The 13,915-nt window shown below is 49.3% G+C and overlaps 1 protein-coding gene across 1 annotated transcript in view; it reads right to left on the bottom strand.

Moving 5' to 3' along the window:
* Positions 1-653: 653 nt before the first annotated feature.
* The window catches only part of GLT1D1 (glycosyltransferase 1 domain containing 1), a 122,733-nt gene continuing 109,471 nt past the window's right edge, over positions 654-13,915 (bottom strand). The window contains exon 12 of the mRNA XM_017867537.1: positions 654-2,676. Coding sequence (XP_017723026.1) covers positions 2,515-2,676 — 162 coding nt within the window. The 3' untranslated portion in view covers positions 654-2,514. The remainder of the gene's footprint in view (positions 2,677-13,915) is intronic.

The raw sequence follows: 13,915 nt of genomic DNA, 5'->3' as shown, positions 1-13,915 counted from the left end.
TAATATATCAACAGAGCAGAACTGCATGTGTGCCCCATGAATATATACAAATAAAAATAAATACATGTTTAGGTCAGGCGTGGTGGCTCATACTTGTAATCTCAGCACTTTGGGAGGCCAAGGCGGGCGGACCACTTGAGGTCAGGAGTTCGAGACCAGCCTGGCCAACATGGTGAAACCCCATCTCTACTAAAATACAAATAAAATACAAATACCATATACAAATAAAAACAAATACATGTTTAGGCCACGCATGGTGGCGGGCACCTATAATCCCAGCTACTCAGGAGGATGAGGCAGGAGAATCACTTGAACCCAGGTAGCAGAGGCTGCAGTGAGCTGAGATCGCACCACTGCACTCCAGCCTGGGTGACAGAGCAAGACTCTGTCTCAAAAATAATAATAAAAATAAATAAATGTTTAAACATAAAGTGAACCAAGTGTGAAACTGACACCATGTAGAACCCTCATGGAAAAGCCCTGGTTTTACATCTATACTTGGGTATTAAAATAGTGGCTGCATTTTAACCCCCACTTAACTAGATGCTAGAGTGTCTGTGCTTCCTTTGAAGATGTGAGGTCTGGCGGGTGGGGAAGGGATCTGCTCCCTGCAGAACACTGCTGACTGTGGGAAGAAACAGAGGCTACTTTCATATGGCTAATGGTGACAGACTTTATTAATGTAAAAACGCCCTTCCCCACAGTGCATGGGGCGTGTGCACATTTTCCTACAAAGACCTAAATGGTGATGTGGAGGTACGGTGGAGGTCAAGCATCTACAGGGTCATTCAAGGAGGAACAGATTCAAGCTTTTGGATGATCAGCGTTTTGTAAATAGCAGCATCTTCAGATCTAAGACAAGACTGGACCTGGCAGGACCTTTTCTTTGGGTGGTATTAATTACTCCAGATTCAGACCAGGCCGTCCGCTCCGGGCCCAGGCTCTGCCTCTCCCTCCTCTGTCCCACGCCTAGACATGAAAGCCATAACCCTTGGGTCCCTCAGAGGACAAACACAAGGGGCGGGGGTACGATGGGAGGCATTGTTGACCAGCCCTCTCACTGCTGGGAGCCTCTGCTGTTTCCAGCTAACTGCCTTTCTGGAAAGCGATTCTGTTCCACGATGGAGGCAGTAGAATGAAACATCAAATTACACGGCATAAGATCCAAGCTCGCTGTTCTCATCCCCAGGGCACCAGAGCTTAAGAAGTTTGACTTGAGGCTACTTCTTTTAAAAACAAGATGTAGGTTGTGCCATTAAAAAAAAAAATGATGGTTGAAAACATGAAAGCAGAAAGTTCAGACATCCTAAAACGTGAAGCCAAGACAGCGCCGGTGGAATCTTCTCCCTCGGCCCTCCTAAGCGCCTGCACCCGCTTTCACCGAATGCTTCCCATGGCAACGCTCTGCCCTGGCTGTGCCTTCTCGCCTCCCTAAAGCAGACTGCTTTCTACCCACAAGAGGTGGGCAACACCGCCTTCCCCATTTGTTGTAAGGAACCTACCGGCATGCAACCATTTCAGTATTCAGTGGAGGTTTTCCCAGGCAAATTCCAGTAGCAGAGGACAAGGAAGACTGCACGTTCTCATGTGACATGGATGACATGGATGGGGCGAGGCCACCATTACCATGATGGCAGGGCTGGCACGGGCTGACCTCACTGTGTGGCTGCAAAGCCCTGCAGAACTGAGCTCCATCCTGCCAAGGGCTGGAGGCTGGTGACCCTTCCAACACCCATCCCTGGGTTCCTGATGTGGGAAGGGGAAGGGCCCACCCTGGACCCAAAGCCCCAGGCCTCCATCTCAGGGTCACTTGAGTGTTTTGCAGGCTACGTGTGACGTGGCACTTGTTCCTACCTGGTTTTCCACTCGAATTCAGCCAAGAGGTGGGCAGGGCCTACAAGCAGCCTGGCCACTTTTCTAAAAAGCACAACTTTCAATTCCACTATTGAAAAGTGAGATGTGCTGGGCGTGAGCTCACTCACAGCACTTTCTATTGTTCAGAGAAGCCTGGGGCCACCCACATGCCTGTCAGAGTCCTGAGATCACAACAAAAATCCTGCTAGGACCCGGCTCAGCTGACATGTCTGTGTTTTGCTTTTGTCTTTCAAACTGGCAATGATGGGTAGAGGTCAGTCAGAAGGCAGGTCGGGGGAGTCTGAACCGTGACTGCTTGAAAATAAGCCTCTATTGTCTGCACCAAAGCCCTAAAGCAGGTAACCAAATTCTCTCCCAAATTCCCTGAAAACCAGTTCCCCTTTCCCTGTCCCAGTCAACCCAGTCACTCATGCACCTCCATCAGGACTGGCCGGTGAACACACCTGGGACAGCATCTGAACGCACAGAAGGATATGGGATAAACGCAGTGGCTCTGGGGACTCACGACCAACATTTTCTAGGATTCTGCTGAGGCTGGTTTTATATGAATGGCACGGGACCCACGTTACCCAGAACTCTGTCTCTGAGTGTCCACCAGAGCCGTGTGTCGGAGAGCAGGTGTCTGATGAGGCAGGGCCCTCAGTCTTCAGTGCTTCCTTCCAGCTTGCTGATGAGCTGTTGGTAGGTGTCTCTTTCCACCTGCCATGAATGATACATTCTCACGTATTCCCGTCCGTTCCCTACAATTTCCTTCTCTAATGCAGGATCACTAACCAGTCTCTTTGCCAGATGAACAAACTCCTGCAGAAAAAGGAGGGAGAAGTAGACATAAATCACTGATGAAGGGAGATTTTGCAAATGCACCCAAGACCCTGTGTCTGCATTAGCTGCTGGTCTTGCCGTTGTCTGCCTCCTGGACCCGGAGAGAGTGACTTTTAGGAGGGATGGGAGTTAATGCAAACATTGAGACTGAATGGGAAATAATATATATGCACAGACACACACACACACAGACACATGTACACACACATGTACACACCCACATGCACACACACATGCACACACACGCGCACACACACATGCACACGCACACACACACACATATGCTGGGATGAACATCATAAAAAATACTGGAGCCACCAACTCCCTTCCCTAGATCAACAAGACCACTTGTCTTCCCAAGGACTCTCAGATCCACAATTTCTTCCCTCTCATAAGTGGAGCCTCAGATGTGAACTTCGGTCTTACCCCAGAGTCTGAGTCCCACACAACATGACCCCCACCCCATTTCTTTTCCTTTGTGTTGTTCTGTCCTCTTCCCTGGGTGCAGAGCCAAGCCTGTCCTCACAATACAGGTAGTGTCTGGTGCAGTGGAAAGCACTAGTTCTTCAGAGCCAGATCTGGGTTCAAATTCTTCTGAACGACCTCACTTTGCTGCGTGGCCTTGGGCAAGCTAGTGAGCCTCTCTGGGCCCCACATTTCCTAACTGTGGAGGAGTGATGGGTACTTAATCGGTAAACCCAGCCCTGCCCCAAGTCCCAGGGGCTCCCAGAATGAAGAAGCGAGGGAGGGGGATGTAACAGCCCTTTGTTCTTCTGGTCTTTCTGCAGCTCAGCTTCCGGCTGTGTTTCCGCTTAGGCTCATTACTGAGGAAAGCTTGCAGACCCTTGGCGCAGCCATGAGAGAGTGCTCCTGCTGACCTGGTTTTAATATCAAAGCCCTTCAGGATTTCAGGATTGGAGAAAAAAATTAGAAGTATTTTGACTGTTAAAGGGTATTCAGGGAGAGGAGGGGACCAGTCATTACTCTCCATGCGTGCACATAAATCAACAGCAGAGTTCTTGATGCAGGAGGCGTGGGTTTATATTCACACCCTACCCTTCACGTGAGCGGCAGTGGGTCAGTTTCTAACCCTCCCTGTGCCTCAGCTCCTCAACTGTCAATCAGGGGTAATCACATACTTCTTTCCTAGGGTGTTGAGAGGATAGCAAACGAGTTACTGCAAACAAAGAATGTTGAGCAAAGCCCAGCACATACTTAGCTCTCGTTACCATGGTTATTCCCCTACAGCCCACGTAAATTCCAAGAAGGCAGCAATGTCTAAGATCAATACACAATGCTCTTGCTGTTAAAAAGGAACATAAACATATTCTCCAAATTATTGTTAATTAAATGTTGAATGCCTTTTATAGCTGGCAATATACACAGTAATATTTATGGTACAGTAGAATTATATTTTTATAGATTATGTTTATACTTTATAGTAAATTGGTGGTCGTTTTATAATAAAAATACGTTTATTCCCGTTTCAGGGCAGAACAACATTCTGATTAAAATTATTTGAGATGCTTACAGCTGGGTGTATTATTTTATGATGCCGGCCATATCTTTGATTTCTCTCACGTGGAGACGTTGGTGGAAACCCAGGGCCCTCCTTCCCCGCTCTGCTTGCTATTCTTACAGAATGTATGGCCCTTTTACCACAAAATCCCGAATTACAGAGTTTCTAGGAACAGGTTGTGATAAAACATACTCTTCTTTTCTCTCTGCAGAGAAGAGTGAACGAGAAAACATAGACTTAAATAAAGCAAGAGAGAGGGGGGTTATGAGTAAGCAACATCTTGGCTGCTGGCTTAAGAAAACCCTGGATGACTGGCAGAAAGAAAGGAAAAGAAAACCCCTAGAAAAAGCAAACGCTCTCTTGAATCATAAGTCACTCCCTGAAGCTCTGGGATTCTCTTCTTCTGGACTAAAAGCTCCTCTGCAGCTGCATTGGGAATCTGCTGGACACACGCCTGTGGACATGAGAAATCCACGTGGACACAGACTCTGTCGTTTGCTTGCCAGTGTAGACGGTTTGCAAAGGTGGCCACACCCTCTACCCCTGTATGCATGTCTCTTTGCAATATGACACTGCCACTCTCCCCATTGAGCGGGTGTGGTCTATTCCCCACCCTGACCCGATGACTCTGACTTGGTCGGTAATTTGCTTTGACTGACAGGACATATCAGAAGTGATGCGGTCTGCCTTCCATGCAAAGCTTCAAAAGCTCTTAGAGCTTCCATGGCCCCCAGCTCTGTTAGAGCCCTGGAGACCACCAGGTAAAGCAAAGCCTGGGCTAGCCTCCTGGGGGAAGGGAGGCCATGTGAACACGGGCACTGACCAATGACCAGCACGAGTGAGGCCGTCTAGGACTATCCAGCTCCAGGCCAGCTGCCAGAAGAACCTCGCTGGACCAGTGGCCCCAGGCCACGCCCCAAACCAGCAGAAGCACCACCCTGCAAACCCAGCTCAAACTGCAGACTCAGAAAATTGCAAACAAATAAAATAGTGGTAGTTGTAAGGCACTGACTTTTGGGATTCTTAGTTACACAGCTATGTATAACCGACACTCTCGCCAGGCACTCAGCGCCTCCTCTTCAACAAGAGAACCGTGAATGTTTGAAGTTCTACCCCTCTGCAACACGGTCTGGGAAGAAGACCCTGTCTCCACTTCCAAAAGTTGGTCCTGATTTGTCCGAGCCAGTTGTGGTGTGGCAGATGCACCCTGGGCTGACCCCAGGAACCCCGGCCTGTGACATGAGTGTGGGTGGACTTGCCTCCAACCAACAGAATATGGTAAAGGTCTGGGGATGTGGCTCCCTCGACAGGGTGATGTCACACAGGACATCATCTCAGCAGAGCAGAGCAGGGGACACCCGTGTTGCCAGGCCGAAGGGCAGCAAACCACAATCAGTCCTGACTTATGATGGTTCAGCTTCAAGTTTTTCCATTTTCCAATGGTGTGAGAGTGAGATGCTTTCGGTAGAAACTGAACTTCAGGCACCCATACAACCATTCTATTTTTACTCTCAGTACAGTAGTTGATAAATTATATGAGATATGCAAAACTGTACTCTAATACAGGCTTTGTGTTGGATGACTTTGCCCAGCTGTAGGTTAGTGTAAGAGTTCTGAGCACTGTTGAGGTAGGCTGGGCTAAGCTGTGATGCTCCGGAGGTTGGTGTATTAAGTGCATTATCTCTTCTTCTTCTTCTTTTTTTTTTGAGACAGGGTCTCGCTCTGTCACCCAAGCTGGAGTACAGTGGTGCGATCACAGCTCACTGCAGCCTCAACCTCCTGGGCTCAAGAGATCCTCCCACCTCAGCCTCCCATGTAGCTGGAAATACAGGCACATGCTTCTTATCTGGCTAATTTTTGTGTTTTTTCTGAAGATGGGGTTTCACTGTGTTGCACAGGCTGTTACGTGCACTTTTAGCTTCCAGTGGGTTTATTGAGATGTAACTCAATCACACATCCAGGGGCATCTGTTCCGTCAGCTTCTAAGAGCTGAGGTGGCCTCTGGCCAACAACCAGGGAGAAAACAATGGCCTTAGGAAACTGAACCCTGCCACCAACCATGCTCTAGATGAGAATGTGGCCTGGCCACCCAGAGTGCAGCCTGGTGGGACTTGAGACCCTGAGCTGAGGACCCACCTGGGCTGTGCCCAGAGCCTGGACCCACAGAAACTGCCAGATGGCAGATGGGTGTGGCTTCAAGCTTCTGAGTTTGTGGTGATTTGTTGCATGCAATAGAGAACGAACACTGTTATCCTGTTCTCCCCTGCCAACGTTTGACCCAAGTCGGGCCACTGAGATTGCCAGAGGCGTTTGAACCAGAGGAACTCCATCTTGAATAGCAGCTGGGTAAACTGAGGCTGAGACCTGCTGGGCTGCATTCCCAGATGGTGAAGGCATTCTAAGTCAGGATGAGACAGGAGGCCGGCACAAGACAGAGGTCATAAAGACCTTGATGATAAAACAGGTCGCAGTAAAGCCGGCCAAAACCCACTAAAACCAAGAGGGCAGCAAGAGTGACCTCTGGTCGTCCTCACTGCTACACTCCCACCAGTGCCATGACAGTTTACAAATGCCATGGCAATGTCAGGAAGTTGCCCTATATGGTCTAAACATGGCAGGTGTGAGTCATCCATCCCTTGTTTAGCATATCACCAAGAAATAACCATAAAAATGGGCAACCAGCAGCCCTCACGGTGCTCTGTCTACAGAGTAGCCATTCTTTATTCTTTCACTTTCTTAATAAACTTGCTTTCACTTTACGGACTCGCACTGAATACTTTCTTGCGACAGATCCAAGAACCCTCTCTTGGGGTCTGGCTCGGGACCCCTTTCACTTAACAAGATGGGAGGGAGAGACCAGCAGTCGGTGTCTTCTGGAAAAGGTGGTTTCCTCCTTCTAAGAAGAGAACACTGGGAACCACTGCCCCCTCCAGCCTCTGAGGCCACCCAGGTCGAGCGGGGAGCCCAGATCCACTGCCACGATTCCCACCCACCTCAGGACGACGCAGCACACAGGAAGGCAGGGCCAGACACTCACACAGAGGAGGAGAGCCGTGCCCGCCCTGACATGCCACGCCGGACATCAGCAGTAGTTCTGGAATCTGACACCGGACACCTCATCAAATGCACTGAAGAGCTACACAGCAGGACTTGCGGCCCTGAGTGTCCCTGAGAGGGATCCTTCCAGCCCAGGTGCTGCAGGTTTCACACAGGTTTCAGCCAGGAGCTGCGGAAAAGCCGATTGGCTGACAGCCACACACACGCGCTGTAACCCTGGAGGAGGGGCGTCCACTCAGGATCTTCCATTGGCTATGCAGTGATCTACTCTTGAAAATTATTTATCAAAATAACTCAGAGGCCGGGCGCGGGGGCTCATGCCTATAAACCCAGCACTGCGGGAGGCTGAGGTGGGCAGATTACCTGAGGTCAGGAGTTCCTGACCAACCTGGCCAACATGGTTAAACCCTGTCTCTACTAAAAATACAAAAAAATTAGTTTGTCATGGTGGTGGGCACCTGTAATCCCAGCTACTCAAGAGGGTGAGATAGGAGGATCGCTTGAACCTGGGAGGCAGAGGTTGCAGTGAGCTGAGACAGCACCATTCATTGCACTCCAGCCTGGGCGAGAAGAGCAAAACTCTGTTTCAAAAAAAAAAAAAAGAAAGAAAAGAAAAGAATTCACGGGGCATTACAGAGGGCAGACGCTAAAAACTCAAAGCAAAGCCAAGTACGGAAATTCCATCTCTCAAGAGACTTAAAAAACACAAGCCTCACCTCTGTTCCTGATCAGCGGTGGGAGGCACAAACGCCTTCCGGGGCCCAGCAGGTGGAGTGGGAGGTGAACACAGCCACCGTGGTAAATACAGGCCTATGCTGGTTGCTGCATTTCTTTCTTTTCTTTTTTTTTTTTCCAAGAGAGGTCTAAATTCTGGATATTTATGTAAAAGTGTTCCATGTTAAATATCAACAAGTAATTCAATATTGTAAGAATACAGCAAACTAAACAAAACACATGTGCAGACCAGACCTAGGTCCAGGGCCACAGGTGTGCCAACCCTGGCTCAGGTAATGCACTTGTGATGTTAAAAAAAAATAATAATAATGCAAAAGAGCATAGTTTTGTCTTTAGAGAGTAATTACTCAATTAGTAGAGGACCGTCCTCAGAGCTTCTTCCTTTCTGAGGAGTCTGGGGCTGCTGGTGGAGCATTTCTCATTGAATCCTTTTTACCTGCTCCATCTCCCTGAGGTTTCACCAAGATCCAGAGGACAAGAAGTCGTGCCCTTGTTTTGTTTTGTTTGTTTGTTTGTTTTTGCTTTTTTGAGATGGAGTCTCTCTCTGTCGCCCAGGCTGGAGTGCAGTGTCACAATCTCTACTCGCTGCAACCTCTGCCTCCCGGGGTCAAGAGATTCACCTGCCTCAGCCTCCGAAGTAGCTGAGAGTACAGGCTTGTGCCACCACGCCCGACTAATTTTTGTATTTTTAGTAGAGACAGGGTTTTGCCATGTTGGCCAGGCTGGTCTTGAACTCCTGGCCTCAAGTGATCCACCTGCATTGACCTCCCAAAGTGCTGGGATTACGTGTGTGAGCCACTGCACCCAGCCAGTACCCCTTTTATAAAATGAATATTAGAACCCCATTACAATCCTTCTCATGATGATGTCACCTCAAAGCCACAGAACAGAAGGGAATAAAACTCCACGAGAAGAGAAAGCCTTGAGCAGGACGCATGCTGGGGTTGGCAGATTTAAAATGTTATGGTTTTAAAGAGCATTACATTCTGACAACCTTCAGCAAGTGATACATACTTATTTTTCCAAGATGAGCTACAGTCAATCACAGGAAAACTCTGAATTTCAGGCTTGGTGTGTTAAATTAAACAGCCCCGAAGCTCCTCTCCCGCTGCTTCAAATACAACAGCTTATTGATGGGAGACGTTGACAGGGAAGTTTCTCAAGACTGGCACAGGCTGCCGTCGTTAAAGATCTCGGGTGTTCCTCAGGCTTTTGTGGTTGCAGCCTTTGAGTTAATCAAGGCTTCGACGGTGGCTTTGCTTCTCAAACCTTGCTGTAACACTCTCTAACGGAGCTTGTAAAACACACACGCCCCACACACCCGCCCTCAGCCCCCAAGAATACTGATTGGGTGGGTGGACGGTGGGGTTCAGGAAACTGCATTTGCTAACAGTGCCCAACAGCGCCCCCAGGGGGTTGTGGGAAGCCTGACAGGTCTAAGGCAGCCTGCTGTGCCTGCCTCATTTTCCACACATTTGGTCATAGGACAGACTTCCTGTGTTCGAAACTGCAAGCCGTGAGGCTCCTCCTTCAAGACCTCAATGCCTAGAAGAGGAACATGCACCTGACTGTGGTACTTTTCTCGTACACGACACCATCCCTGTGGTCACATTTTACGGCACTATCCAAACTGTCAAACTGTCACCGCTGACAACACATCCATGTGACCATGTCATCACCCCGACTGCCAGCGTATGTTGATCATTCTCCCAGTGGCTCCTGCATCAGGTAAAGTCGGGACCACACAAATGAACATGCAACTCTTCTCTAAACTCTTCAGCATGAACCCTCCATCCACCTCTTAAAACACAGAGTAGTCATTGATTTATAGGAGAACTGATGTTCATTCACCCTGAACATCATGGTTACAGTTAGGGGCTCACTTTAAAATAAGTATCAAAACCAGCCATTAGGGAGCCGGGCACTGTGGCTCACACCTGTAATCTCAGCACTTTGGGAGCCCGAGGCATGTGGATCACTCGAGGTCAGGAGTTCGAGCCTAGCCTGGCCAACACGGCGAAACCCTGTCTCTACCAAAAAACACAAAAATTAGCCTGGTGTGGTGGTGGGCGCCTGCAGTCCCAGCTACTCCAGAGGCTGAGGCAGGACAATCGCTTGAACCGGGGAGTTGGAGGTTGCAGTGAGCTGAGATAGTGCCTGAGTGACAGAGACCCTGTCTCAAAAGAAAAAAAAACAAAAACAAAACAAAACAAAAAACAGCTATGTGAATCTTCTGCATATGGAGACTGAGCAAGACAACAGGGTAGGGTCAGAAATAACCTCTTGGTCAATGAGCCCTGTGCATAGCAACTGCTCAATACAGAGCCAGAGGACAAGGTGGCGGGGTGGGGACTCTGACCGCTACTCACGATGCTTGACCCCTCTGCCCCCAGTCACGATGCTTGAGTCTAATGTCCATTCCCAGACTGACCCCCGTGAATCTGCCAGTGGGCCCTGTGCATGCACGCTGAGCCAGGGAGGCTCCATGCTCAGGCCCTTTGCCGGGACAATGCCTGAGCATGTATCTAACAGGCCACTCACAGACATGGTGGGTGCTCAGGAGTGACGGTACGTGGGAGTCTGTAGCATGCGGAAGGAGGGTTGTAGGTGCAGGTGCAGGTGGGGACACTAAACAAAGGAGAGCCAGCAGGTGAGAACGCTAATTCCTTTCCGGTTCATCTTCGCTGCTGGTGGAGGCGAGGACAGCCTCAATGAGGGGCAAATCCTTTCTTCAACACTTCTTTAGCGAAGAGGGAGCCAGCCTCTGGCCAAGAACCTCCAGTGGAGGTCGGGATCCAGCCAGAAATTAACAACAGCAGCCAACCACATACACGGAATGAGGCTTCAGAATTCAGGACCTGGGGGATTTTAGTAATTCGGCTGCTATAGCCTTCTATTATGTATCATCTCCAGCGAGGTCTAAGGCCATGCCTGTCAACAACAGATCCATGTTTCTTAACCAAAATGTATGAATAGTCCCGTGACACAGGACAAACAAAGCCCTAGGTAACTTCACATCAGTTCAGAAAGGAATTATGGCACCAAACTCACTAAAAAGAGCGGTCTTATGGGTGGTGAGACAGTAAAACTCCTCTTTCCCTTATGGCATTTGCACACCAGAGGTCAATTGTGCTGGTCAAAGGACAGCTGTTATTTGAGGAGGGAAAACAGTGCATAGACCTGGGTAACTAACAGCAGGGTCATTGACCACGGGAGAACTTGTATTTTATTCCTGCCATTCCCAGGGCTCTGTGGCTCATGAAATACATGGTGCAGGGTTAGTGTGGTTCAAAGGTGTTGATGTGGCTGAGGTAGGAGGGAGCAAGAGCCCTCGTCCTCTGTAAGCCGGGTAGGTCCGTAGACGTCCGTGTGAACAAGGACTCCGGCCATCAGTCAGGTACCTACTAGTAAAAATTACAGAGCTGGCGGGTGGGCCCCAATCGCAGGTTTTTCAAGCACATGTTTTCGAAGCGCTTTTTGGATTCTGAAAGTGCAGAAAAGGAACTAGGAATTTGGACTATTCCTATGCACCCTCTCCCCCTCCACACACACAGATCAAGAGATGGGAGCCTAGGTCACCCAGGAATCTGCCTGAGGTTAACATCACTGAGTGGCCACATCACCGAGTGGCAGAAAAGGCATCTAGACCCAGACCGTCCCCCTCCGAGCACCACCCTCTGCACCCCTCCTCCCCACACACACACACAGACAGGGGAAACCTGGAAGCCACCGATGAAACTAAAAAAACCACCTCAGGAATATTTTCTGTGCTTCTCATTCGCTCACTTTCCAGATGATGGGCCAAGCAGAACACTAGCCATTTCAACACACAACTGGCAGGCTGAAAGGTGCTTCTGCTGCTCTGGTGTGCTTTAGGGGTTGGTGGGGAGAAGATGGGCATCTTGAAGGAAAGAAGGTGAGAGGCAGGGAAGGGAGGGAAGAGGGGGCCCGGGAGACTTTCTTTTGGGCTCGTGTGATGGCTTGGTGGGTTACAGCAGGAGGAAGTTGGAGGGAAAGATCAGCCCATTAAAGTGTGGCAGTAAATCTGCCATTCATTCTGGTTATGCCTGGGGGAGAGGAAAGAAACACAAGCAGGCTGGGGTGGTGGCTCACGCTTGTCATCCCAACACTTTGGGAGGCCAAGGTGGGTAGATCACTTGAGGTCAGGAGTTTGAGACCAGCCTGGCCAACATAGTGAAACCCCATCTCTATCAAAAATACAAAAAAAAAAAAAAAAAAAAATTAGCCAGGTGTGGTGGCACATGCCTGTAATCCCAGCTACTGGGGAGGCTGAGGCAGGAGAACTGCTTGAACCCAGGAGGCAGAGGTTACAATGAACCAAGATCATGCCACTGGACTCCAGCCTGGGTGACGCAGTGAGACTCTGGGAAGGAAGGAAGGAAGGAAGGAAGGAAGGAAGGAAGGAAGGAAGGAAGGAAGGAAGGCAGGCAGGCAGGCAGGCAGGCAGGCAAGCAATGGCAGAGTTGGGCGAGGGGTGGGGGTTTTGGGGGATGCTCAGGCCACATTGAATTCTTGAGAGGGCTCCTGAGCAGCACACCTGGGTGACACTGCCATGGCTCACAAACCTGCAATCGGGGCCCACCCGCCAGCTCTGTCCATTTATACTAGCAGGTACCTGGCTGATGGCCGGAGTCCTTGACTACACGGACATCCATGGACCCACTCAGTTTACAGAGGGCAAGCACTCTTGCTCCCTCCTACCTCTGCCAGAGCAATGCCTCAGGCCACACTAACCCTGCATCATGCATTTCAGGAGACGTGGAGCCCCGGGAATGACAGGAATAAAACACGGGTTCTCTGGTGGTCAGTCACCCTGCTTTTATTTATCTAGGACTTGCACTGTTTTCCCTTCTCAAATAACAGCTCTCCTTTGACCAGCATAGTCAGCCTCTGGTGTGCAAATGCCAGAAGGGAAAGGAGAATTTTACTGTCTCACCACCCTTAAGAGACCAACCAGGATGGACTTGCCATGCATTTCTCTGCCCGACGGTGGTGACAGCTGAGCCCGCATAGCTTCTGGCACGTGCCAAGCAACTGAGAGGCTGCAGAACTCCCTGGGTAGAGGGGCCTTTTGCAGAAAGGATACATCACGCCTGCATGAGTCCTAACAAGAACATTCTGGGAAAATAGGAGGCTGTCTCCAAATTGTAAGTTATGGATATTTTTAATTTGTATGTTTTCAATTTTTCTATAAAAGTGTTCATATAACATAAAACTTAATTAAGATCAGATTCTACTTATTCTAATATAGACAGTAGTATAACGGTTAAGCACACAGAAAGACATACCCCTGACGCCATAATTATGCACTGCATGTCTGTCAAAATGTGAACCTCCAAAATACATATACCTATTATGGACCCACAAAAATTAAAACCTACATTTTAAAAAACACAGAAAGATGGGCCAGGCACAGTGGCTCATGCCTGTAATCCTGGTACTTTGGGAGGCCGAGGCAGGTGAATCACGAGGTCAGGAGTTCAAGACCAGCCAGCCTGGCCAACACAGTGAAACCCCATCTCTACTAAAAATACAAAAATTATCCAGGTGTGGTGGCACGAGCCTGTAATCCTAGCTACTGGAGAGGCAGAGACAGGAGAATCACTTGAACCCAGGAGGCAGAGGTTGCAGTGAGCCGAGATCGTACAACTGCACTCCAGCCAGTTTTGAGACTCCGTCTCAAAAACAAAACAAAACAAAAACCAGAAAAGACAAATACTTCATAATTTTCTCTTTTTTTTTTTTTTTTGAGATGGAGTCTTGCTCTGCCGCCCAGGCTGGAGTGCAGTGGCCGGATCGCAGCTCACCGCAAGCTCCGCCTCCCGGGTTTACACCATTCTCCTGCCTCAGCCTCCCGAGTAGCTGGGACTACAGACGCCCGCCACC

This window comes from Rhinopithecus bieti, unplaced genomic scaffold, assembly GCF_001698545.2.
Source record: "Rhinopithecus bieti isolate Rb0 unplaced genomic scaffold, ASM169854v2 scaffold_3615, whole genome shotgun sequence".
NCBI classification, from domain to species: domain Eukaryota; kingdom Metazoa; phylum Chordata; class Mammalia; order Primates; family Cercopithecidae; genus Rhinopithecus; species Rhinopithecus bieti.
The sequence above is the reverse complement of the archived record's forward strand: the minus strand, read 5'-3'. Positions and strand labels throughout refer to the sequence as shown.